A 26029-nucleotide genomic window follows, 5' to 3' on the forward strand; every position below is an offset into this window, starting at 1 on the left:
GCAACAAAAAGAGCCATATTTAAACCAAACCGCTCTGCTGCCAACACCGCGTTCCTTCAACTTTCCACCTGCCATTTTTAACAACTGTCTTGAAATGTAGTTAATACTTTTATGCCGATTTTATTCTCTATGACATTACTACACATGTGGAACAGATTACAGAGATGTTAGCATTAATTAATCAGAGATGATTACTATGTGGATGAAGCTAACAGCGGCTAGTTACCGTTAGTCGGTCTTACACAGGGCTTGGCTGTTTAGTTTGAACCTTTAAATTTAGATTTTTTTCGTTTCTGTGGCAAAGCACATCTTTCTGTGTTAAGTCAAAGGTAAAAATGACACATTCTTGGCTAAAATACCTACATTTTGTCAAAGTGAGGAGCTTAAATTACTGGTTGTTGGCGTGGAAACGACTACAGATTCAAAAACCTTGTGTGAAAAGTAACGTTCATCAGTTTTCCAACAAACGATGTTGACATTTTATGTCACTAATTCGTAATTACATGAACAATAAATACAAAAGTCAAGGTCTGAAACTGAATTTAGAAACGAGATGTGGATAAACCCAGCGAGTGTGGATGTTTCCTACAGCACGTGAATGGGTCATCGCTCCCCGCTGTGTGGCTGCAGATCTGCGGGTCCGGAGGATGAGGAGCGACGGGGATGCTGCTTCCTCAGCTCCGCTGATAACACGCACGGTTCCGCTGCTGAAGGGAAACGGCCGCAAACATGTCGTCGGACAGTAAGTACGGACGTGTCCTCACCGTCTGCCCGCCTCCAGTATTGGCTTTCCCCGTGTGGTGCTGAGGATTGACGCCGTTTTAAGGCTCTCCTCCTGGTTCCTTTTTGGGTTTGGTTGACAGGATGAGTAGGCCAATTTATTCTCTTTTTACCCATGACTGTTTATTTTCTCCATTCGGCCTGATAAGAGCCTTTCTCAGTCATCAAACATTTAATTTTATGATTCATATAACTGAGATATTCCTCCAGCATTCCTGTAGGATCCGAGTTTATTTGCGCTGTGGAGAGTTGCCTCATCATGGCTACTTCACGGAAGCCTCGGTGTCTCCTGTACCAGACTGTAACATACACCACTTTCTGCTACCACTTTTTAAGGGTTTTTAATGGGATTTAATGCACAGTTAAACCACAGTCTGATGCATTTGCTAATGCTTCATTAGCAGCGAGTAAGAACAACTATTTGTTTGCCAGATTGTGGAAAATCCTTTTTTGCTCTATAATTCATTAGGGAGACTTGTCCATTGGACTGTGTGCCACAGTTTCTAGAAAAGGGTTGGAGGACAAAAATCTATTTATAAATGGATTATTAATATTTTCAGCTGCAGACTTGGTGGGATGTAGAAACAAGACATGTAGTAACATTTTTAGTAGCAGGTGAAAAATACTAGCAAGTGTGAGACTCCAAGTATTTATGAATGATTTGTATATGGATAATATTTGTAAATGCATTGGTGCTGAAAAGAAACTCACATCCATGTTATTACCATATAGCATACAGCATTTCACTGTTCAGGAGAGCCTTTATTCAAACAACAGAATGCTGTGCTGGTCTGACGGGACTGAAAATGCTGGGCAGGGCAAATACATCAACCGGTTGGTCACTAATGGGGGGACGGGCCGGTGTGCAGGCAGGTGGAGGATCAGGTGACACAGACGATGGGAGATGATAACACCAGGGTCTTTATCAGATCCTGAAAAAATGCAGACTACAAGATGTTCCACTTTGTTCATCTCCACCTGTGTCTAAAAAAAAACCTGCTGAGCAGGTAGTGTTGGCTGGGGTTTTACTCTTTTAATTACCCTCTTCCTCTGCAAAGATTAACTGGCACCTGATTTGAAAATTAGCACCACCAGCTGTTTATCTCATTGAACCAACTCCCATCTGGCATTAATTAGCTTTGTCTTTTGCAGACTTTTTCAAATATGGTTTAAATTGTATCTGCGTTTGGATGGAAACCCACTTTCTGAGACCGAGTCCTAAAGAAAATGTGCAAAAAACAGAAACGAGAAGCAAAAATAGGCTAAAAAGATCCCGGAGCTATGTAATTTGATTCATTGCTGGTATAATAAATACTGTGTAGTGAAGATTAAACAGCCTACTGTTTGGCCCCGGCACATCCTGGGAATGAATATGGTTTCTCTGATAAGTGGAATGTTGTAAAATCAAAGGTTTGTTTTAACATTAAGCTACGCTGTTTACATTCATGATCAAATTACAAAGTAAGAAAATCTTTACATTTGAGAAGTTGTTGCAGTAACATGTCTACAAATGTGGCAACGCACCAAGAAAGGCGAGTAAACACAAATGTAAACAATGTATATGACAAAAACTTTTACTAAAATACATGCAACACATTGAAGGATGCAAAATATTTATTGTAGTGAGTTACTAAGACCCATTTTCTGTAAAGAAACATTTCATTAATGATTCTAAAAGTGTCACAATGTACGGTATGTCACACAAGACAAAGAATATCATGCTCATTTATAGCGACAAAGGAACAAAGACAGCAACATGTGTAACACCCCACAATACCAAGTCTATTAACCTTTACTGGACTTGTAGACAAATGTTTTTAGCAAATGACCAAAATGAACAGATTTCATCCCCACACATGAATTCTCAGAATAAATCTGGCCAGTGTTTGGTGCCGTCTTACTCTGGACCAAAGTGCTGAGGGCCGACCGACTGATCAGCTTCTTGTCCTTCACGTCTGTAGAACAGAAATACATGGACGTAAACTCTGGTTTGCCCTACAAGACAAATGTCAGACCCAGTCGGCTGTGGCCACCTGCTGCTTACCGCATGTGGACATAACCTCTTAACCAGCCTCTGTTTCTGGCTGTGACATGTTGTTGAGGGGAAAATCAAAATCATCCTCATTGTGCTCCATTAACAGCAGGAAGCTGTCAGCCATGTTTCTGGTTATTGTGGTCTAGTTGTAGAGCGGTTTGACGTCTAATCCCTTCCCCACTGTTCACTCATGTTTAATGCCGCTGTGTGTGGGTTTGTATTTGTGCAATTAGCTGTATCAGGAAGTTGAATCCATGTTTGTTCCTGTTTATTTGAGGTTTGGGGCCTGTTGATGGAACTGTGCTGCCCTCAGTCCCGCCTGACGGGAAACCACATCCATCTCAGTCATGGTGTGTGTTAAGTTAATCTCCACACCAGAAGAACTGTTCAACCAGCCTGACTTATAATCGCGTTTGTTAGCAAGTAGTTGTCCAGCTGTCCGGCTCAAACATGTCCCAGTTCTTTTGACCAAACACCTGTTTTCCTGAAAATACTCTGAAGGTCCTGGAGGTTGTGATTTTTCAAAACAAACACTATATTTCTACATTCTAGCAGTTCTGGTGCGATGTTGCCCTACGCTGCAGTGTGTGTGCCTCATGTTCTCCACCTTCATGTGGGTTGTTGTGTCTTGGTGGAAGTCAGGAAGGGACGGCCACCCCACCCAGTGAAGGCAGGAAAGCTGTGAGGACTGAGGGTTGACAGGGCGCAGACAGGCTCAGACTCAGGAGTCACATCTTGTTGAATGGACGGGGAGAAGACGCATCAGGAGTCAAGACTGTTCTCTGCCCGAGGGGGAATTGCTGTTTGAGGGGAAGGAAAAGAGTAGAAAGGGGTGAAGAAGAGGAGGAGATGTGAAGACATGGCCAGCAAAGGAGGAAGCACTCAGCCTTCACCAGCAGCAGCAGACAGTAGGTCCACAGACGTGGGATTTGTATTTCTTCTTCTTGAAACCTAGAAAAGGCTTCCTGAGAATTCAGCCCAGTTTTTCACTCATCTCTCGTTTGTTTCGTTTCACCTGCTGTCATTCAGGGAGAAGGTTTCTCTCTGGTAGCAGCGCTGAGACACTGAAGCTTCTTTCAGTACGTTTCACTGGAGCTTGTGTCAGTTTCAGCTACTACAGTTGTCTGTGTAAGTCACCTTTAAAGCGTTAAATACATTTTTCTGTTTATACTTTTACTTGAGTAACTTTTTCAACTTTTTTGTAATTGAGTATTTTCATTAGTGCGCTATTAGTTTTAATCACCTCTCTCCAAGGCAGGAGTTAAAAAGAAAGCTATTTTCATATTCACTGATTCTGGACTAGATTTAATTTTTGGTTGAACTTTTTGCTGTTTTGTGAAAAAAAAAAATCCTGTAAGACAAACGATTATTCTGAGGAGAGTATTTTAAATGTCATAAAAATGCCCGGAGAGGATCTGTAATGTTAAATTTAATACATGTATTTACTTTATTGGAGCCTATTGCATTTAATCCTAAACAGCACTGTCATAATTTAAAATAAATAACATGATAAAAGCTCCTTAAACTTTAATGGCACAGTTGTGACACTGAAGTCAACATTTTCACTTTTAAATTTACAGTTCACTGCCAAGCAGGTGATCTGTTTCACAGCCTGGAATGTTGAACTGTAATCATTCAGTGTTTGTCTTCAACTTAATTTGTGCATTAAGGGTTCGGCCTCCAGGTCGCCTCCCTCAGTGAAGCCAGAGCAGCTGGAGGGTTTTGGGGGATGTTGCTGAGCTGTAACGCAGCCTGTCACCAGCAGGTGGAGTGTTGACACCAGTGTTGTCACTGCTTTGTGGTGGGGGAGCAGGAGGCGCTGCTCCTCAGTATGTCTGAACTGATGCTGGTGATGGTGTTGGTGGTGTGATCTTAATACTCCACTCATGTCAGACAGTAGTTGTGTTTTGGGCGGTGGCTGAGTGATGATGCACTCACCTACTGCTAATAAACAGCTTCAGGTTAGGAGAAGTGTTGGCTGTTGTAGTGGGATAATAAATATGGAAAGGTTTAACTGGAAAGTCTAACATCTGCTTTGCAAGAGGAAATACATTTTAAAACACACACATAATCAGAAAATGTTCTGCTAATTATTTAATCGTTTAAGTTTAAAAGTGCCTTAATCTACCTTGTGTTCTCACAAACTAACTACACGTCCGTGTCATTATTGCTGTTAAACTTTTTTCACAAACACAACACAGACTTATTTTACAGGGCTTTTGACAACTAATGGAGTTTGATACTTTTGTTGACGTTGGCTTTAATTTATTTCGTTTGCTATTTTCTTCCAGTGGTAGATGTTTTAGCTCTTCTTTTATTTGTGTAACGTACTTTGGTCAACAAGACGCTGTTTTAAAGTGCTGCATAAATAAACGGAGGAAGTAATAATAAATGACGTCTTCATGGGAGAACGTTTCCGTTGATAAATATTGTACATTAATATAAAATATCCTCATATCTTCCTCACAGCTGTGTTGTAGTTATTAACAGTTCATTATATGTTTGTGTAGTTCGTGCAAATAGAAGGAGCCAAAGTATTTGAGTGTTATCAAGTCATTTGTAGGTGTAAATGAATGCAGTATTAGTCCTGGCTGTACTATATACTGTACGTTCAGCGAGCGGTGCGCTGCAGTTTTGATGTCTAGCTTTATACACTGAGCTTCTTTTTTAAATAAAACCACTTCTGAGTGGTTGTTGTTGTTGATGTTGTTTTCCTTGTTGTCATCACCCTCTCAGCCATGAGATGCTCTCGTCCTCCCGACCATTCAGGACAAGCGCACAGCGCCATGGTAACATGAGGCCTTACATGTGGGTGGGAAAAAGCACACTCATTATACCTTAATCAAGCCACTGGGCTGTTTCCAGGGAAACTATGATTTTCATGTGCGCGTGTGTTTGCCTTGCAGTGAGTCAGACTGAAAACATGATGTGCTGATGTTTCTGCAGTGATTCGACTTCATGTCCCGACAACAACACCAGTTGGTCTGCTTGTTAGTTTAGTGCAGCAGGGTCAGCGGACGTCAGCTGTCACAGCTGCAGCTGACTGGCCTCGTACTGGTTACTGGTTGGTTTGTGTTGTTAAACAAACTGGAAATGTCTCCAATTTACCTCAGTGTAATTCAAGTTTTAGCAGGCGTTCAGACTGCGTGTGGTAAAACGTCACCAGGCCAATCAGACCCCAAGGGTGGCTGGGGCCACCCCTGGCTCCGCCCACAATCGTACCTTAACTAGGACAAAAATGGGAGGATGAAAATTCTGAAGCAACATACACAACGTTATACAATTAACACATGTCGGCATAAAAACAAAGGGGCTAAATATCTGACCAACTAGAGCCAGTTAGCTCTTCTAAAGGTCATAGATGGATTCAGCTCCTCAGTGTCTATAAAAGGCAGCACATTTCAATTCTGAGGCAGAAAACCTTTTTAAAACTGTGGACCAGTCATAGCTGAACTAGAAATGTTTACATCCCCCTCAGGTTGGTTTGTAATAACTGTGGCGATGCTCTCACTTTTCACTTGGTGCCAGCATCAGGTCATAAATTTATTTTGAAAATAAATCATTTATTTACTTTGCACCCTCTTCTTCTGCAGCAGTTTAATGGCACCCGACTGTTAATGTAGTGCCATTAATTGTTTTACCTCATGAACCGAGTCCTACTGTTCACACTGATGAAAATGCACGTTCATTTGCTTTTTTCTTCAGAATTCAGTTAAAAGTTCTGCAACACTAACTTATGGTCTGCAGACAAAGGGCTAAGACATGTACAGAGACTCCTGACACTAATTATCCACACTAATGAGTGATCGTACAGTGAAGTGAAGGGAACAGCAGCTGCTATCGGAGAAGAAAGCAGACAGCACAAAGCAGCGTGTTCGTCCTCTTCTCGTGTCTCTCGGTAATGAGCAGTAACACCATGGCCCTCGCTGCCACTGCTGTCTCTTCCTCTGTATTTTCATCCTAATCTAACACTCGTGTCAAAGTGCTCTGTGCTCTCTTCTGGAGCTGCTCTCTTCAAAGCCAGGGTGGAAAAGTCAGCAGCTGCATAGTAACCAGGGGAGGAGGGTTTAGTGCCGGCACACACACAAACAGGCTTTCTGTCACAGATTAGCTCTGTTGGCTGGACCTCTCCATCTCATTAGTCTGACCCGACGCCTCTCTGTCAGGGGCACGTCACCACCTTAATGCTTGTTCTACATTCATTCATTATATCTAGCATTCATTACATTTGCATGTTCAACATTTGTCAGTACTCTCCATTTGTGCTATTTTTACAATATGTTAACTAATTCTCTGCGGCTGCAGTAATGCGGTTCACCTTCCCGAGATTGTTTCAGATGTTTCTAAGCGGATGCATTCTGATATAAATGCTGTCTCTCTGAGTGACTGAAGGAAAGTGTGATATTAAAGCTAAAAGACAAAGTTTCTGTGAGCTTTATTATTTAATTTTTTAAAATATAAACTCAAACTTATCAGCCCCGAAAGTTCCATCCACCAGTTATCAATAGTGATTATTCCTGAATAGGGTAGTGGGAGCCAGTCCCAGCTGACATTGGGTGAGAGGTGGGGTCCACCCTGGACAGGTCACCAGTCTGTCACAGGGCTGACATGTAGACAAACAACCACACTCACTCCTACGGGCAGTTTAGAGTCGCCAGTCAACCCAAGCTGCATGTCTTTAGACTGTGGGATGAAGCCGGAGCACCTGTAGAGAACCTATGCAGGCACAGGGAGAACATACAGACTCCACACAGAAAGACCCCGGGGCTCGAACCCAGATCCTTCTTGCTGTGAGGCAACACTAACCACTGTTTCGCTGTTCCGCTTGTGCTGAAAGTTAATGGCCTGAAACCTCTACCAGAAAAATTGAATGAAAAATAGTGTTATTAAAACACCCACCAGAATGGTAAGAAGCACAGATGAGAGCGGCACAGTAGTTCAGACTGCTGAAAGTCGACAGACAGAAATAAGAACCCTTGACCCGACATTTTTTCATTTGTTATGAAACTGCTACTGCAGCTTGCACAGTGATCAGGGCAAAATGTTCTCTTCCACCAGGAAATCTGCTAACGTGAAGGCCAAAAGAATGAAAATGGCACTTCACTGTGGTTGTCAGGGCCCCTGAGGGAACCTGGAAGAAAAGATACCAAAGGTGGCTGTGTGACCACGACATCGGGCCACGTGTATGACATCGTGTGTATGATGTTCTTGCCTTGAGCTTGTGATTCAGGAGTTGTGCTGCTTCTGTCAGCGCCTCCTCTTCACAGTGAATCATCTGCTTTGATTCACTCTTTGTTTTGAGTCATTCTAAGTGGAATATCTCTGGATTTTGGACTGATTTGTCCTCCTGTTGTTGCTGTAAATATTAACCGTCAACTCAAAGAGAGCCCTGGGTCCAGAGGCCTCCTGACCCCTGTTCTCCCTGTGGGTCTGTTCAGACCTTCTATGGTCATGTCTTTGGTATTTTAGCTGAGGATGTGAAAACATGAGTCCCCCAAAGTACAGTTACATATTCTGAGAAACAAAGTGATAAATGAGACACTCTTCATGCCATCCAAGAATAAACAAGAATCCAATTAATTAAAGATTTATATGAAATACATGTGTTGTTTTTGTTGTTGGCACCTGGGCTCCAGAGCTTAGTATTGTTACAGTCTGTGTTTGACCCTGGTTTCCTCTGGAAACATTTTTTACTGTGTGGATTAAACAATTAATCAACAGATTAATGAATAAGAATAAGAGAATAACCACAGTGAATCCCTAATAAGAGTTTATTTAGAGGCTAGCGAGTGTGTAGTGATGTGTGTGTTGGAGAGAATCAAGCAAACAGGGATCTCTGTACTTTGAATGAAGTGTGTCCATGTTTGGATGCATTTGTGTGTGTGCAGCAGGTGTGAGGCCAGACTTTGACCCAGGGTTTCTTCCTGTCCATCTGCATGCAGACAGTAGGAGGCTCTGAGTCTCCAACACTAGGCTCTGTGTCTGACTGTCAGAGCAGCTGAGAGGGAAACTCCACTTTACTACGGTGCCCGAACACACCGTCCAAGCTGTTACTGTCACACTGGGTTTGTTTCATCAGCAGGTTTATTTTTGTCGATCAGTTTAAGTCGTACTCAGGCGTTCTTCTCATTAATTCAGTAAAAGCTTAGCTCTGAAATGTATAGTAGCATCATCCAGAGTTTAGGTGTTGATAAAGCTGGTATTCCACTGTCAGGTTTTTACTCAGATCTGGTTTTTCTTCAGTTTTTTAAATTCTGGCTATGAACGTGTCAATGTAACAGGTCCGTTTTGACACAATATTCTCAACAGAAGGCTTGCTTCTATTTAGAGATGTGCATGACAGAGTCCAAATCTGAGTCCTGTCCCAGTGTCTCCAACATAATCCAAGAGCATTTTCTCCGTCCGAACTGTATCCGGTGTGTTAACTCATGGGGTTTATAGTGGGTTAACACTGCATCCCTCTGAGGTGCCACAGACCATCAAACGTTTCCCTGTTGAGTTCTGTGAACCTGCAGATAAACATGGAAACTGAATCTAAATACAGATATTGTAACGTCCAGGGCAAACTGGAGACAGAGTACAAAATGTCTGTTAGCTTCTACCAACTCGAGTGCCCGTCTCTGAATCTACTGTCTCAGTAGTACGAAGGTCCTGCTCAGCCCTACTGCTCTCAGATACACTGGCCCTGCCTCATAGTGTACAAAGAAAAGTGGTCATGACAGGGCGGGTAGGTGAAAGGTGAAATGGGACAGGATCCCCAAAGGCAGAAGGATTCGTTTAGTTTATAAGATGTTTTACACCGGACCACCTGTGGCATCAGCCATCACTGCCAACCCTCGATTGGAGATCCACTAGAATATTTGACATTCTGTGGAGATTAATCCCTGAGTCCTGCATGTTTTCTCCACTCATTTATTCAGGATTTTCCTTTCGTTTGTCAGCGTCTGTGTGTTATGTATCAGGTTGGTTTTGGTTTGTAACTAACAAGACAGTGCAGTACACAGGTGAAGAGGTGCAGAAGCATGTAACAACATCCTCCTGAGGGGACAGCAGCTGTTTATCTGGGCTGCAAATTGAATGTGTGTCTGTTGTTATGAGGCTGATCCATTTTGACAGCTCCATTTCATTGTAGACCTTGTAGATTAACATAATTAAAATTTGCATAACCTTACGTAGGAATAATATGATAAGGATTAAAAGACTACAGATGTTCCTGTGTGCACTCACAGCGTGTTTGCAGCAGGAACCAGCTGCTCAATATGTTGCCTCTGCACACAAACAGACACACACTGTTGCTTGGTGATGTGAGTAGATGTTTCCAGTGCCGATTATTAAGGTACATCTGTAAAGCGTGGGAGTGTAGAGAGAGACATCAGTGTGACAAAACAAAAAGTGGTGTATAAAATAAACATCCTCACGCACACGCCCACGGTGTCGGCTCTCGGCACAATGTCTACTTGTCTCTGTTTGCTCCCATTGATTCAGTTCTCTGCTCTCTGAAACGTTACTGTGGAAACAGGAGCCGGTGACCACCGTTCTACATTTCTGTTCATCTGTATTGAAGGAGTGTCAGAGTAGCGCGCCTCGCATCCCATCATTTGTCTGATCTCCATCTGTTTGTCTCTCCCTCTCACTGCTTCTTTCTTCTCTTTTGGTCTGCCTCTCCTCTAATGTTGGTTTCTCCACTTTCTTTCATGATCTCTGCAGTGTCTGTCTTCACTCTCTCAGTTTCTTTCTCTGTCCAGGTTTTCATCACTCTTCCTTTGCTTCTTCCATCCATCCATTATCTCAACCACTTGTCCTGTGACAGACAACCACTCACACCTGCAGACAGTTTAGAGTTGGGAGTCCTCCAGAGTGAGGAAGCCAGAGTACCTGGAGGAAACCCACACAGGGAAGGGACACACACTCTGCACGGAGGTTCAAGCTGGGAAGCCTCTTGCTGTGAACTAACCACCCCCTGCTTTATTTTTCTTGTATTTTATTTATTTATTTCAGCCTTGCCAGAAATGTGCTTTTTTCATTTCAAATCTCCATTTTTCTGCTATAAACTCACCCCCTTATGAGTCACCACGGTTATTTGCATAAAAGTAACTCTGTATCACAAAAACGTCAAACACAAATCACACTTTAATCTCCACAAACAAAGTTCCTTGTAACTACCCTACCCTAGACCTATTCACGCCTTGCACTTCTGGATGTCTCCTAAGGTCAGGTTATGTCATTTCCATCATTTTCCCAGGTCTGCATGGATGGTCCTCACAGCACAGGAAAAGCCCTGAATGGGCGTGTACCAAGAAACCACTGGTGTATGCAGACAGAAAGCAGACCCTTTATTTTTCAGTATGAATAGCAACACGTGTATACCCTCCGTTCGTGCCAACCAGGGGTTTGCACAAGGCATGAATTCCCCCTTACCTGAACAGCCAACCATCTTGTCTGCTACTCACTCACCTGAAAAAGAACCAGTACTAAAGACATACCTGGATGGCCCGCCATCTTCTTCACTCTTCACCATTTTTTCCCACCACTGTCTGCTAAGGTTCCACCTCTTACAGGAAAATCCTCATATCTGATTATTATTATGCAGGCTCTCATTCATCTGCTGCTCTGCCTGTCAGCCCTCACCTTTACTCCTTCACTGCTCCCAGCCCACGGAGTGCCCCATTACTAACCCTGCAATAAATGCAATAACCTTTCACCTGTGTCTGATCTACCGAATCGTGTGTGTGGGTCCAGCTTGAAACACAAACCTGAAACCACCTTTACCAGCTGCAATGTTAAAGAGATGATGAATCCACAGTTCTAATCCAATAAAATGCTCTAATGTGAAATGTCTAACCTTTGGTACTTCTAGCATATAGCATTTAGATTTTTTTATTACTTGTGTACTTTTACTTAAGCACCATTTTGAGTACAGGACCTTTACTTGTAACAGTATTTTTACACTGATATTACTACTTTTATGTATGTAAACAATGTGAATACTTCTTCCAGTACTGCAGTCATGCCTACAGGTGGCTAGCTGGCTCTGGCTATCACTTGGTGAATTTAGCAATCATGTCTGCAAGACAGATGTGCTGGACATGCTAATCTAAGTTTTTGTTAGTTAACCATGTATCATCTCTGGTCATGAGGTGAAGCGATGGGGGTCACTGGGGTGGTGGGATCTACTTTATTCTGTCTGTCTCTACTTACTGGGTAGCTAATGCTAGCCGGTGTGCAGATGAGTTATTGTGCACACTAGCTGCTTTTACTGACTCGCACTGAGGGTAACTCAAATACTAAAGTGTCACTTATTCTGTCTGTGTGTATCACATATATCATGCGTACTGTGTGTGCGGGTGTGTGCGTGCATGTTTCCAGGTTGTCTGTTTGTGTGGTCTGATCAGTGTGTCATTGTGTGTCCCCTCTCCCTCCTCCTGCCAGTCACCCCAGAGGCCATCGGCTTCCTGTCGGCGGTGGGCGTCTTCATCGTGGCGTTGGCCGTCCTCTTCCTCTTCATAAACAAGAAGCTGTGTTTCTCACATGTCGGTGGACTGCCCTGCCTGGAGCAACATGGCCGTCGGAAGAAAGGACGAACAGGAATCCGTCAGGGGCTCGGTGAGTGGCCTCGCAAGAAAAACTGTATCTACCTTCAGCTGACAGGGATCTAGTGGCCGTGTGAGTTACAGCTGAAGCATGACAGAGTACAACAGAAGCCCGTAGGTACAGTAGGTGGATGGATGAGAAACACAATATTTGGTCATTTAGCTCACAGGATTTGTTGAACAGAGAAGTGCAGTTTATTTTACAGAACTTTATGCTTATCTAAGGAGGAGACTGGTTGTAAATGAATTTCCTTAGTAGAAAAAAGATTAGAGCCCACACACTGCTTGAAAGAAATGTTTATTCAGGGAAACTACCACGCCATCGATGTCTCTATGTTAAGTCATTATCAGGTATATACAGCCTGTACTCTGACATCAAATTGGCCTCAGGTGGGACACCACATCCAGAAAAGCAAAGCTGGGTGTTTGGGGAGGTGCATGTACTTTTCTTAATGTATTTAAAAGAATGTTCATGACCGTTTTAAAGCAGTTGCTGCATCCATTTGATGGCTTCTGTGCAGTGTCTTCAGCTGTTCTGGATCATATCACATGATCTTTAGCAGATGGAGTTAGCCCAGTTATCATGGACTTGTTTTTGTGATAAAGACGAACAATAAGACTATTGATTTCTTACAAGTGAACACATTTTCTAGTCAAGGTTCATGTTTTATATAACGTGAAAAATGTCAGTGTGTAGCTCTTGTATGCAGCATGACTCTAATTAAACTCTTCAGTAACAGTGAGAGATCGTGGGTGAGGTTGTTTTTCTGCAGTGGTTCCTGTGGGCGAGTTTGCATGGATGAGAGAAAGAGCTGAGTGAGTCAGCTGCATGCTGCCTCAAAGCTCAGCAGCAGCTCACAATGAAAACACTAATATTATAAAACCTTGGAGAAGACGTGAGCGGAGCGAAAGAAGTACAGAGAGAACAGGACACTCAGGCTGAAGAGCTTGTTCACTCTTCTCTCTTTTCGTCATGCGGTAAAACTTTCTTTCCTCCCACTTGACAAACAGTACTAACACCCAGAGCAAAGGTTACTAAAGCTCAACTTCATGTTTAATCTAAGAACCATACCAGTGTTTGTTTCATGTTACCAAGGCAGAGTCTCTGATCGTGCAAAGCCAGCAACTGCTTAAAAGCCAGAGGTTCATTGTGTGAGTGATGTAAGATAACATGGTTAATTACATTTTTGACTATGTGCCATTAAATTACAGTATCAAATAAAATCAGTATTGACAAGGGCCATTAACGGGTCCTGTTTATGTTACTGAGGTTCTGTCTGCTTAACAAACCCTGTGGCAAAAAATGGGTTTCATCTTCCATCCATCTATTATCAGCTGATTATTCGGGGTCAGGTCGTGGGTGCAGCAGGTTCACGGGTTGACCCAGATGTGCCTCTTCCCAGTTACGTCTTCCAGCCTCTCCTGGGGGACCCCGAAGTGTCCCCAGGCTTGGTGAGATGTTTAATTCCTCCAATGTGTTCTGGACTTAAACCTGGGCCTCCTACCATTTGGTCATGCCCTGAAAACGTCCATGGGAAGGTGTCCAGGAGGCGTCCTAATCAGACGCCCAAGCCACCTCAAATGGCTCCTTTTAATGCCCCCAGATGTCTGAACTCCACACCCTGTCCAGTTTCTGAAGTCTTGTCACCACAGTGAGGTTCAGCACCGTCGTACGTGTACAGAGAGCAAAACCTGTGCTCAGACTTTCATCTCAGTTTGAGAAAGAGCATGAAAGTGCTTATGTTATAATGCAAGAAGCAACATAAGACAGAAGAGGCAGCCAGTAAATGAGACAAACATTTCGTTGTGTAAAGTTTATCTGAACGTCAAAGGAAATCACCTGAAAACCTTCCCCGTCCCTGTGGGCCTCAGTGAGTTGACAATCCTTAATACAAAGAAACTTTGGTGTTTAAGCTACTGCAGTAACCTGGACAGTGAGTGCTTCCTGGGCGTAGGCTGAACAGGGTAAATCCTGCACAGTAATCCACTCCTGGCTCAACCTCTGTGAGTCATCTGAGCTCAAAGTTTAAACTGTGATGAAAGCCTTTTTAACAGATGCTGGTCCGCTGAAGTAAACACTGTTTTTCTGACGTCTGATGCTTTTTAATGAGCTCAGAATCTAACAGAAGAAAAAGTCACATGCCCACAGTCAAACGGTGAGCAAACACTGGGCCGGTGCGTTTGGTAGTTCCTCGCCTGCAGCAGGTGGAGTCAGACAGGACTATTTGCTGTTGGTTTCCTGAGCAAACAACACATCCATTTTGAAGTTAGTCCATAACATTCACAACTCGTTATCCTCTGGAGCTTCACGCGACCAGGTAGGGATTCTTACTGTACTGTTTTCAACACAGATGTTGTCAAACCTAATGTGAAGATGCCATTTTAACCTGTAGGCTTCACTTTGTTTCATTTGACTGAAGACATTTAAAGATTATTAATGCAGTTGCTGATGAATTTTCTTAAACTAAATCTAACTGGCAGTGCTAAGCAAAGAAAGAGAAGTGGATTATGCCACAGGAGTGGATAAAGAAGCCTTTTCAGACAGGTTGATGCTGTTTTCTGAAGTATTTCAGTGTCACCAGTGTAAATCCAAGCTCACTACAGCTAGGCCTGCTAAGAAGCTCACTACTACTGTTTTACTGTTTATGGGTCCCTGCTTTAGCCCAGACGCACCAACAGACAGTCAGACTATGAGTATCCAGCATCTCTGGTTGTGGTCGGCCTTTCTCAGCTGGTTCAGCACGCCGAGTTATCAGAGGCGGTTGGTGAAAGAGAACTCACTACCCGCCGTTTGCTTGCAACACTAGTGCAAAGCAAAGATGAACTTTACAGAGCCAACTGCAAGTTTTTATCAGGCATATTCTCAGTTTTTATTCAGAGCATATGATCAGAGGAGAAACAGCTCGACAGTGGTGTGAAAACGGTTTGTTTTGACTCGGTCTTTCTGTGGTGTTGAGTTTGGTCGGGGGTTATGTGCACAGACTGACTATCTCTCATGCAGAAAACAATGTAGGTACATGTTGGCAGGCGTCGGGTTGCTGGCCGGAGTCTCTGCTTTGTCTTCAAGTGCGACTTTAAGCTGAAGATGAGACAGTGGAGCAGTCTGTCTTGGGGGGGGGGTGTTCTTTAGAGACAGCCTGTTATACATCAAATGACATGAACACATGAAACATTTTTTCATCATTGATTTTATCGGCCTTCTATTACTGTATTCGTTTGTTTGCCAAATTATTTGGTCTACAAATTAGTGACAAATCCCAACTACACTTCCCACAGTCAAAACCAAAATATATTCAGCTTATGATATAAAGAGAAATGTGTTGTTTTGTTTGAAAGTGGCTTAAATTATTGATAGTTTGTCAAAATAGTCAAACCAATCAAGTGTTGCATTGTTGAAGACCCAATCGTCAGTAAAGTGCAGGTCCTACAGAATGGAGTGCTCTAGGTTGTGGTAATAAAACTTAAGGTGTGGTGACTGATTTACTCAAACAATTGGCAGCAAGTGTTTGTTTTGTTCAGCCAAATGTGGACGGTTCACAATGACACGGACTCTGTGTACACAAGTGATGGAACGAAACTCAGATCATCCAGATGGACAAACTAGAGCGAGATATCCAGGAGGAGCCGTGGAGAGAAACATCAGAGCAGAAACAGACTTTACATTGAACTTAAGTGATGCTGGGATTTTGACCTGTGAGCGATCAGCTGTAGGTCTATATGACACAAGCAGGTTACAGGGTGGCCATGCTGTGGCACATGCCCACCAATCGCAGCCCCGCGCACAGCTGGTGAATGACATGTAACCCAGCACGGAGCAGGGGGAGCCCAGTGAACATTCACTATGCTCTGGAGCGGAGGGCATCTGTTTTCTTATAGATCTGGAGGCATTCGATGACTGGTCATGACAAATATTAGGAGGGACAAATTTCCGTTTTTCATATTTTGGGTGGGACCTGGCCCCCGTGGAGATTATGGCCTAGTAACAAGATAATCTATGGCTGTAACATTCACCGTGTGACAAGTGGCTACTGGTTCGTTATTCTAAGGGTCATGGAGGGGGGGTGTAGCTGACACCACATCCTGTCCCATATGAACTTTGTTTATCAGACAATGTGCAAAATCTTAGTTAATGCACCTTTAAAACTTGCAGTTTGTTTATTTTTTCCCATCTGGATTCCCTCTCCTCTCCTCTGTTTTTTACTCCTGATCTTTCCCAGCGTTTCCTGTTTGTCACCCTCTCGATTTCCCTGTTTATCTCCCTCCAGTGAACAGCTACGGTGACGACGACGACGACAGTGGCTCCAGCTGCTCCGACAGTGAAGACGAGGTCCTGAAACAGTTTGAAATCTCCCTGTCACGTTCACAGAGCTTTGGCACAGCAGCAGCTAACGGAGGCGAACAGCAGTCCCAGCAGCTGGCGTTGGGTCGACGTCACAAATTTACCCGACTTTCGGACCAGGAGGAGGGCAGCACCGAGCCGTCAGACTGTGAAGGTGTGGGGCTGCGCCTCAGTGTTTATCTTTAATCACACATATAGATGTAGCCATACCATTTAAACACTATCACTCTTTGTATGACTGCAGGAAGTGTTTTGATGCTTTATGACATTTTTAGGTAACACCTTATTTTACAGGTCCTATATTTTCCAGCTAATGTCCTGGAAACTTTGCTCAGAATGTGTTTTAAATTAGCTGATTTTGAGCTGTAAATCTCCAGGACATTTCCAAGACGGGCCTACACAGTTTTGAATTAGTTATAAGGGAAATTGAGAAAATGTTGTTTGCTGCAGTTGATTAAGTGTCTACTTATGTTCACTTTTATATGAGGAAGAAAAAGGAAATTATGTGCCAGGGAAGTGAAAAACACTCAAAAAAGTCACTGTCCACTCCCTGCTCAGCAGCAAACAGCAGACAGAGGCTGTTAGAGGCTATAGCACAGCTATAGCTGTGAACACTGAGCGTTTAGTGGCTGAAGAGCCAGAAAGGAAGCGGTGGCGACCAAACACAGAGCTAACAGGCTCATAATACCAACTGAAAAGGTGATGACATGTCACCGTGTCTGCTGTTACTGCAGGTTTAAATGTGCCCCAGCTTTAATACATGAAGAGCAGACGGTGGGTGGGCGGAGATACCGCTGGTCAGGGTCACTTTGTCTCAGCTGGGATGCATTTTCCATTTTGATCTAACATGTGAGCGGTGCAGGGATATAGCCCACAGATGAACAGGCCAGCAGAGCCACACAGGCTGGTGACTCACCTCAGCCCATTGCCATGGCGAACCCTCTACAGTCAGGCTGACCTTAATGATGGTGGATTGGAGATAATTGCTATTGACTGGCCTGAAGTGCGGGCTGTTCTCCGACCGTTTGTGTCTCAGGAAAAGGCCACTGTTAAGCGATTACACTATATCTCTTCTGTTAACACCCAGCACCTTCTAACAGTATTTACAAAGCTTTTTTAGGTCTCTGAGACTAAATTAGACTAGAGGAGACAGCTTTTTGTCAGTTTTCACCACCAGCAGCCAGTGAAACTATAGAGCATTACATTTGTCACCTTCAAAAGCTGAAAGGAAAAATCCCTATAGATGTCCTGTTGGTCCAAACCCACAGTCGTTGGCAGTTATTTTTACATGTAGTATGTATAAAGTTTGGGAGGCGATGCAGCTTTCTGCCTCTCAGCTGTTATACAGAGGCTGCAGATGTTAGCTCAAGTTAAATATCATTGTATGCACAGCTCCGACATAAACCATGATTTCTCTCAGGTTTTTTTTGTTGTATCTTGCAACTTGTGAAATTCCCTTGGCATTAACACATCTTCACAAGTAGTACTAAATATCAGTATCGAGAATGATTCACATCATCCAGAATCGTTTGAGTCAAACTACCATTTCCAAAGTCAACTGTGAACTAAGGCAACTGTATGTTGCCTTAGAGGCAAAATTCGGATTAAAAAAATCAACCTCAGCACTTCTCCTGTTTGGATTTTAGCAGTTTGACACAATTTAGTGCATGAATCAACCTGAGATAATGAATGTGAGTCCCCTCCATCCCTACTACACCCTTACTCCTGGACACACCGTTCTTACACTCACAGATTTAAAACTGTTCACCTGAGTGTCTGACTTTAACACCTTGTTTCCTTTCTCCTGCAGGAATGGACACTCAGGGAGAGCAGGGTTTCCTAGACCCTCTCTCTGCAGCAGCGGAAGAGAGCAAGAAGGCATCTACATGTTCTCTGGACAGAACCACTGAGGCATCAGGGGCCAGGGACAGTCCCGCCCTGAGTGTGAAACGACAAGCTGCAGACGGCAGCGAGGACACGGAGAAAGCCCTGGATCTCGACAAAAACGATGCCACAGACAGCTCCCCCACCTGCAGCTTAGAGGTACTGCAGCATGACGTGCTTCAAGTTTTTATACTTTGCAGTTTAAAAGATTGTCTTATTTCTGCTGTTGTGTGCTTAAGGTGATGAAAGTTAACTGCACCAAGGTGCTTCACTGGTCACGTTTTTTTAAAATGCAAAATTCTTCGATCAAATCATACATCAACCAAAACAAGCAGCTTGTGTGGACAAAGGTCTTCAGGGTCTGAAAACCTGCACCTGATCTGACGAGATGCATATTTATCTTACAGACGCAAAATTTAGGCAAATGTAACCTTTATACATGATGTAAAGTGATCAAATCTGATTCAGTGGGACATCATGGGTGACATTTGACTGACACAAGCAAACAAAATCATCATTAGTTATAGCTGTTAAATAAATGTAGTGGAGTAGAAGAAAAAAGTATCAAAAATGATAAATACTCAAGTAAATGTAATCAGTTCCTCTCCACCAGTGGTTATACTGCTGAGTTTGCACATTTCTAGTCATAGAAATCACCAATAATAAATATAAATAAACAAATCAAGCCAGGGAGTAGTTTAAGGGCTCAGCGAGCTGGCCCAGTCCTGCTGTTACCCATCATGCTTTGTAGATGTATCATCATCAGCCGTGAGAGGACTGTCGTGCTGCTGTTATCCTCTCAGGTTCATTTAGGGAGAAACAAACCAAACCCTGAGGCCTCGAGGTTTCGTATAAATAGCTGTATTTGATATTTCCTTCGCTCTCCACCACATTGCGTCGGCAGCAAACAAACAGACGTTGATGAATAATAATCACTGTGTGTGTGTGTGTGTGTGTGTACGTATGTCAATACAGCTACTTGTATTTCTGTGTGGATGCTGTTTACATGTGTGTGTTTCTATGTGTATCTGGGGTTTTGTGTGTGTGTGTGTGTGTGTGTGTGTATATCTCAGCGTGTGTGTTGGTGTTTTTGATGTGTGTCTGTGCACGTAGGAGAGCGGGAATGTAGAATTTTAACTCTGTCACAGAATCACACTTTGAAATTGGGAGCAGTCTGTGCAGTAAACACCTCCCACACACACACAGACACACACAGGGCGATAACTGACACCTCATGAATAACAAATGAGGCCAGATCAGTGGAGCAACAGAAAACCTGAGCGAGTCATGTTATAGCTGTTTATTTATATGGTTATATAACAACACTGCCACGGTTAATGCTGCAGCCAGTGCAGTACTGCTGTTGTACACAGGTACAAACACGTAGCTAAGGCTAACGAAAGCTGTCCTTGTGACTGGCAGTGAACACAGAAAACACACTGAACACGTAACGTTGTTACTCACATGTCTGTGTCTTTTATATTACTGCTCCTTGACAACACGTTGGCAAACGACCGGCCATGCTTGTCTGATTTTTGGCTCCACTACATTTTAGAAAGCATTAGGAAGCAAACGCTGTCTTGTTTTGTGATATCCAACAGTGCACCAGCGTTGAAAGGCGGGACATTGAGCTGGGACTCACACGCATGTGAAGCATTTTGCTGGATGTTCTCTTTGAACCGTGTGACTGAAAATCAACGCTACAGGGAGAGAAAGTGGGACAGATTATCATGTGGTTCTTTTTAACCTCTTCTGCCGTGGTCACACCAACATTGTCTTATGGTTTGATCAACTCCTTTCTTTGTGCATGTGTGGTTTTAGAAGATGTTACCATGTGGACTTGTGCTGCACTGAAAGTTTTCAGAAATCTCAGCTATTTTTGAAATTGTTTTTGGCATTTTGCTTTCATTTGACAATTGAATCTAGAGAGAAGGAAGGGGTATGACCTCCATCAAAGGTCCCCCAGCCACTGACTGAACCACAGGTGTTTAGTAAGAGTCCAACAGGGAGCGGAGGTCTTTAAATCAGGCTGCTCTACTTCTACAGCTCAGCATTTTGTTCAGCAGTCTTTCACGCTTCACCTCAGCGCTCAGTCCTCTGCACTAAGCCTTGACTTTTAGCCCATGGAAGTCTAGGGCCTATGGGAAATGGTGTTCATTAAAGGCCACTCAGAGATTTTAGGCTGTTCTTCAACAGACCACCATCCTTGTCTGAAGATACACAATGATGCACACAAACTGGATTCGTAGTTATTAACCTGATGTCAGTGGGATGCTGAATGAGGAACCTGGACATTCTGGTCTCACTTTGGCTCTTGGTATCACCCCTTATTCAAACAGTGATGCCACTGCTACTACACTTAACCAAAACTAGGATGACTTCTACTACAGTTACTACAGGTTCTGAAACTAAAGTGATGCTTACTACCTCCTCTACTGCCTGTTCGCTCTGGTAGGAGCACGTAGTAAACATTCACAGACCCCCTCGGGCTGTTCATCAGGTGAGCATCTGTCCTCGTGTTTTCCTCTTCTGCATGTGTGCACCTCCTGACGTGCGCATTCAACAGAGTCCAGCACCAGTTCTGTGATCTTATCTCCTCGATGGTTGCCATGCCGATGGCGACACTCAGCCCTGCTCTGTCAACACTCAACACAATCGGTGTTGTGTTTGCTGAGTGGGCAGGAGGCTGAGATCGGCAGAGTGAGGAGGAGGAGGAGGGCTTCTCTCTGCTTTATGACAGGATTTAAGCTCAGTTACTCTCTATAAGTAATTTGACATGCATCACAGCTGATAGCAAAGTAGAAAATCTCTGAAAATCAGAAACTAACAATCAGATCCTCATTTAAAACTTTATATATATTTTTAAAAATACACAGACTGTGTCTGACAGACATTATCCTATATGCATGTCACACAGGGCTGACATGTAGACAGACAACCACACACGGACAATTTAGAGTCACCAGTCAACCTGAGCTGCATGTCTTTGGACTGTGGAAAGAAACCGGAGAGAACCAGGGCGGCACAGGGAGAACATGCAGGCTCCACACAGAAAGGCCCCGGGACTTGAACCCAGGACCTTCTTGCTGTGAGGTGCCAGTGCTAACCACTGTTCTGCCTCTCTATTTAGACATGTTTTAGTTAAAATATGAGCAGTTGGGAAATACTGAGTGAACAGAGGCTGTGGAAGTAGCTACAGAAGTAGTTTAAACATTTTCTGTTTTGATTAGTGTGAAAATAAAGCGACCAAGAAGTTTGAGGTCTTCGTATGAGTGTCCAGTGTTCAATCCTCAACATATGGGTTTTGTATGAAGGAAAAGCAGCTTTATTTATATAGCACATGTCAGAATGCTTTAAACAGGTAAAGAGAAACGTCAACGGCACTAAAACCAGAATAAAATCAGTCAAGACAGCAGACGTGTTTTGGGCCCCTCCTGTTTTTATTTATTTATTTAACCTTTTACCAGGAAGTCCCATTCAGATCAAGATCTCTTTTTCAAGGGAGACCTGGCCAAGCCATTAAGTGTAAGCAAAGTAAAGTAGCAGCAGCACTTAAATCTAATCTGTATGTGACTGGAGGCCAGTGTAAGGCTGTAAGAACAGGAGTGATGTGCTCACTTCTGGTTCTTGTTAAACCTCTGGCAGCAGTGTCTGAATGAGCTGTACAATCGCTTCAATAGATGTAACTGAAAAGAGGAAGGAGCCATGAGGAACCAGCCAAATGTGCCCACCAGCCCCTGTGGTGCTCACTAACTAGTGCTTCATGTGTCATTTTTTATGTAAAAATGACAACTTGCTGTTTTTTTCCAGGTTATTCTGTGCAGGACTGTTTCTTAGCCAGAAACAGTGAGAGGCAGGAGTCTTTGTTTGTTGTGTGCCAACCGCCCCCAGCAGAAGTTTCTTTATATTGATCCCTTTAGTACATCTGAACTGCAGATTCTTTAAATGAATCAACTTGATTTTGGTCTCCTCAGAGAGAGCAGCCTCCCAATGACGAGGACTCGTCTCAGTTGGCCAGCTCTTCCCCTCCAGCCACCATCCCTAAATGTGGAGACCTGGCCCTCTCCCTGGAGTACAGTCCTGACACGCAGAAGGTGCTGGTTTCTGTGATCGAGGCCCGGCACCTCCCCGACAAGGGTCGCACTGGGATGGACTGCTGGCAGGTGCACATGGTCCTGCTGCCGTCCAAGAAGCAACGCCAGAAGACAACGGCGCAGAAAGGTTCACTGCCGCAATTCAATGAGAACTTTCGCTTCTCACGCCTGGAACCGTCCGACCTGAAGACGTCAGCCATCAGGTTCAGGCTGTACGCACTCGGAGGCAGGATGTCCCGTGAACAGATGATGGGGGAGAAAGTGCTGTGTTTAGGGGAGCTCAGCCCGGACGGAGGGAAGATGGAGATGACGCTGGTTCTGGAGCCTCGGAGTAACCTCAAGGTGAGTTTGAGGCAAAAAAAATGTGCTCATTCATTTTAGGAATAGTTATTATTGTATTGTCTTCTGAAACAGGAACAACGCTGTTCTTCCATCAGAGTTAGGACTTTTACTACTGCAGGTTTTTTTTATTACTCAAACTGAGCACGAGCCCCCATCCTCCCTTTAAAAGCAAGGCGACTACATGTAATGCCAGTGGACACAAAGAGACTGAGTCCTTTGCAGCACAAACTGAGGTACAGATGGATTCACACAAGTCAAAAATGTTTGAGATAATGTACTTTGCACGTGGGGCTCTGTCATATGACTGGAAATCTCACATAACATTTTAGTCAGAAGAGATCAGCTGAACGTGTAGGACAACACTCACGGAGGTTAACGACAGGGAAGAACATTTTAGTGATTAGACCCCATTGATGTGATGCAATAAGCACAGACCCAGGAGAAACCACCAGAGTCTAGATGCTGGTGGGGGTCGAGTGAAACCAGCGCAGGTAGATGATGCGCCTGGATTGTCTTCCGAATTAAGGTGGAGAAATTCTGACAGGAAGAGAGGAAGTGAGGGACTAGGCTGAACCAGAAGCTGGAAAATCCCAGAATTCCCACCAGAAGGAGAAGTGAGAGGGAAAACTGAGCTCTCACCAAAAGAAATTTGCACCAAAGCTTTGAGTTTTTAAACTGTTGCAAACCATGTTGAGAGCAGTGATTTATAGGAACCTGAAAATTGGAGAGTTCAGAAAGAAAAAAATACAAATGCATTCTTTAAATAAACTGTGGTTTGGGCCAACAGCACAAGTAATGACTCATGTGTGTATAACACAAATGAATTAGACGTCAGCTGACTGAGGCTGCAGTGGCAAAAGGAAAAATGGGCGAAACGAGAGGAAAACAATAAAAGAACTTGAGTTTCGATCAGTCTGAGATGTCACACAAACGTTTGTTAGCTACAGTAAAATTTGTTCTGTGTTTTCTCAGAGTGTGGACTCCCAGCTGAGTCTGTCTGCTGTGTCTCAGAGCGACAGCGCCTCGTCCACCCAGTCTCTGACCCACGGCGGCGTCCCCGAGCTGCTGGTTGGCCTCTCCTACAACGCCACCACTGGGCGCATATCTGTGGAGCTCATCAAGGGCAGCCACTTCAGAAACCTGGCCATCAACAGGCCACCAGGTCTGCAGAGAGCCTCACACACAAACATTGCACTCACATACACTATAATACACATGACCTGAGTAACGCTGGAGGTCTGAGGCAGATACCAGTGTGGACATTTAAGACGTTAAAGCTGCTCTAAAATAATATTTTATATTAACAAAAAAAAATCAAAGGAGTTGCACGTGGAGACGAACCCACAGAGCTGTGACACCTGCCTCAGCCCTGCAGACCTTTTAGCCACTGTCAGCTCGGTGTTGTGGTTCATGTTCAGTGTTTGTTAGCAGCATTTCCTACCAGCTGCTGTGTTCAGTGAAAAGCCTCTAAAATCCAAACAGCAGACAGACACAGTTCAAGACTAGCTGGTGAGGAAAGTCTAACATCTCAACACTTTGGAAGATATAGCCTGTAGATATAGAAGGTATAGAGCTGTGACACAGAAACACCTGTATAATTAGCATAATACAAAGCATCTTCCAAGATAATTCCACCTGTGCTCTCTTCTGGTCCAGACACCTACGGCCGGCTCACTCTGCTGAACTCGGTTGGCCAGGAGATCGCTCGATGTAAGACGTCGGTGCGCCGTGGCCAACCTAACCCCGTCTACAAGGAGACCTTTGTCTTCCAGGTCGCACTGTTCCAGCTGTCGGACGTCACACTGCTGGTCTCCATCTACAACCGCCGCAGCATGAAGCGCAAGGAGATGGTGGGCTGGATCGCTCTGGGGCAGAACAGCAGCGGCGATGAGGAGCAGCTCCACTGGCAGGACATGAAGGAGTGTCAAGGACAGCAGGTCTGCCGCTGGCACGTCCTGCTGGAGGGATAACGCCGCCTGTTGGACAGGATCTAGTTTCTTTTTAAGGTGGAACTATAGTTTGTACATTATCTAGGAAGTTAGAAAAACAGCCTTGATTCGATCTGCAGACAGGAAGATGCATGTGGTGTCAGAGTCGACAGATTCATAATCACTTACATCACATGGGTCCAAACCTGGAAAGAGCTGGCTGATTATTCTGTGTTCAGCATGAAGAACAAATTCATCTGCTCTTGGAGGCCGATGGAAGTTCACGTCTTTTGTTGATGAATAAAAATGAATTTAAAAGTCTAATAACGCCTTCAGAGAGGTTACATGACAAAACTGACAAAGTCCTGACTCATTCGTTTCTTTTTGAAGTCTGCTAAAGTATTTCTTTGTCATGTAAACTTGAAGGTTTGCTACAGAAATTCTTTTTCCTTCTCAGTAAAAAGCTTAGCACAACATCCATTGGCCTCAAACAGGAGCTGAGAATTTCTCCTTCTGTTTTCCTGGTGAAATGCTGCTTTAGAAACTGTATGTGAATTAGAGGTGTGTGTGCGTGAGTTATTTCTAAATCTTGTTCTTCTTTTACTGGCTGACAAATCGATGGAGATGCAAACAAACCTCCACAGCACAGGTGTGTTAAACCGGTGCAGAAAGAAGCTGCATCCTGAAAATCTAATACTGAAAATGTCACGTTTTCTTGGAAAAGCAGCAGGTTGTTGTTAAATTGTGATCGTTTCCTGCAGAATGTCTGGAAACAAGTGGCTGAGTGTAAGATGATGTTGGTACCTGACATGAATCAGACCAGTGTGTTCATGCAGGAGGTCACAGGCGACATTTCTTCACCAGCTCCTTCATGAATGCACCCATTAACACACTGTCACAGTACTACAACAAACATGACGTAGATTGCAAACAGTTGGACATAACAGAAATTTGAAACCGTATTGCTGCACCCGAGCTCTACAGTGAGCGTGACAGAAGGCAGAAGTGACATTTATATTCGGCTCTGCAGTTCACTC

General features: G+C 43.8%; 1 protein-coding gene across 3 annotated transcripts; it reads left to right on the forward strand.

Moving 5' to 3' along the window:
• The first annotated feature begins 619 nt into the window (after positions 1 to 619).
• Positions 620 to 26023, forward strand: syt16 (synaptotagmin XVI). Of its 3 annotated transcripts, XM_020611540.1 has the most exons (8): positions 620 to 742; positions 3458 to 3723; positions 12245 to 12418; positions 16671 to 16898; positions 18555 to 18787; positions 22603 to 23064; positions 24037 to 24226; positions 24721 to 26023. In XM_020611540.1, exons 2-8 carry the CDS (start codon positions 3675 to 3677, stop codon positions 25032 to 25034), a joined length of 1650 nt encoding a protein of 549 aa, XP_020467196.1. In that variant the 5' UTR covers positions 620 to 742; positions 3458 to 3674; the 3' UTR covers positions 25035 to 26023. The 3 variants fall into 3 exon arrangements, with proteins under 3 accessions (XP_020467196.1, XP_020467195.1, XP_020467198.1); XM_020611539.1 differs by lacking the exon at positions 3458 to 3723 and having other exon boundaries at positions 12182 to 12418; XM_020611542.1 differs by lacking the exon at positions 3458 to 3723 and having other exon boundaries at positions 621 to 742.
• Positions 26024 to 26029: the final 6 nt, after the last annotated feature.

Source organism: Monopterus albus, unplaced genomic scaffold (assembly GCF_001952655.1).
Source record: "Monopterus albus unplaced genomic scaffold, M_albus_1.0 scaffold115.1, whole genome shotgun sequence".
Taxonomy (NCBI): Eukaryota; Metazoa; Chordata; class Actinopteri; order Synbranchiformes; family Synbranchidae; genus Monopterus; species Monopterus albus.

Coding starts and splice junctions, on each gene's coding strand:
- syt16 (XM_020611539.1), top strand. Junction 18,788..22,602: donor CCCCCACCTGCAGCTTAGAG/GTACTGCAGCAT, acceptor TGGTCTCCTCAG/AGAGAGCAGCCTCCCAATGA. Junction 23,065..24,036: donor AGCCTCGGAGTAACCTCAAG/GTGAGTTTGAGG, acceptor GTGTTTTCTCAG/AGTGTGGACTCCCAGCTGAG.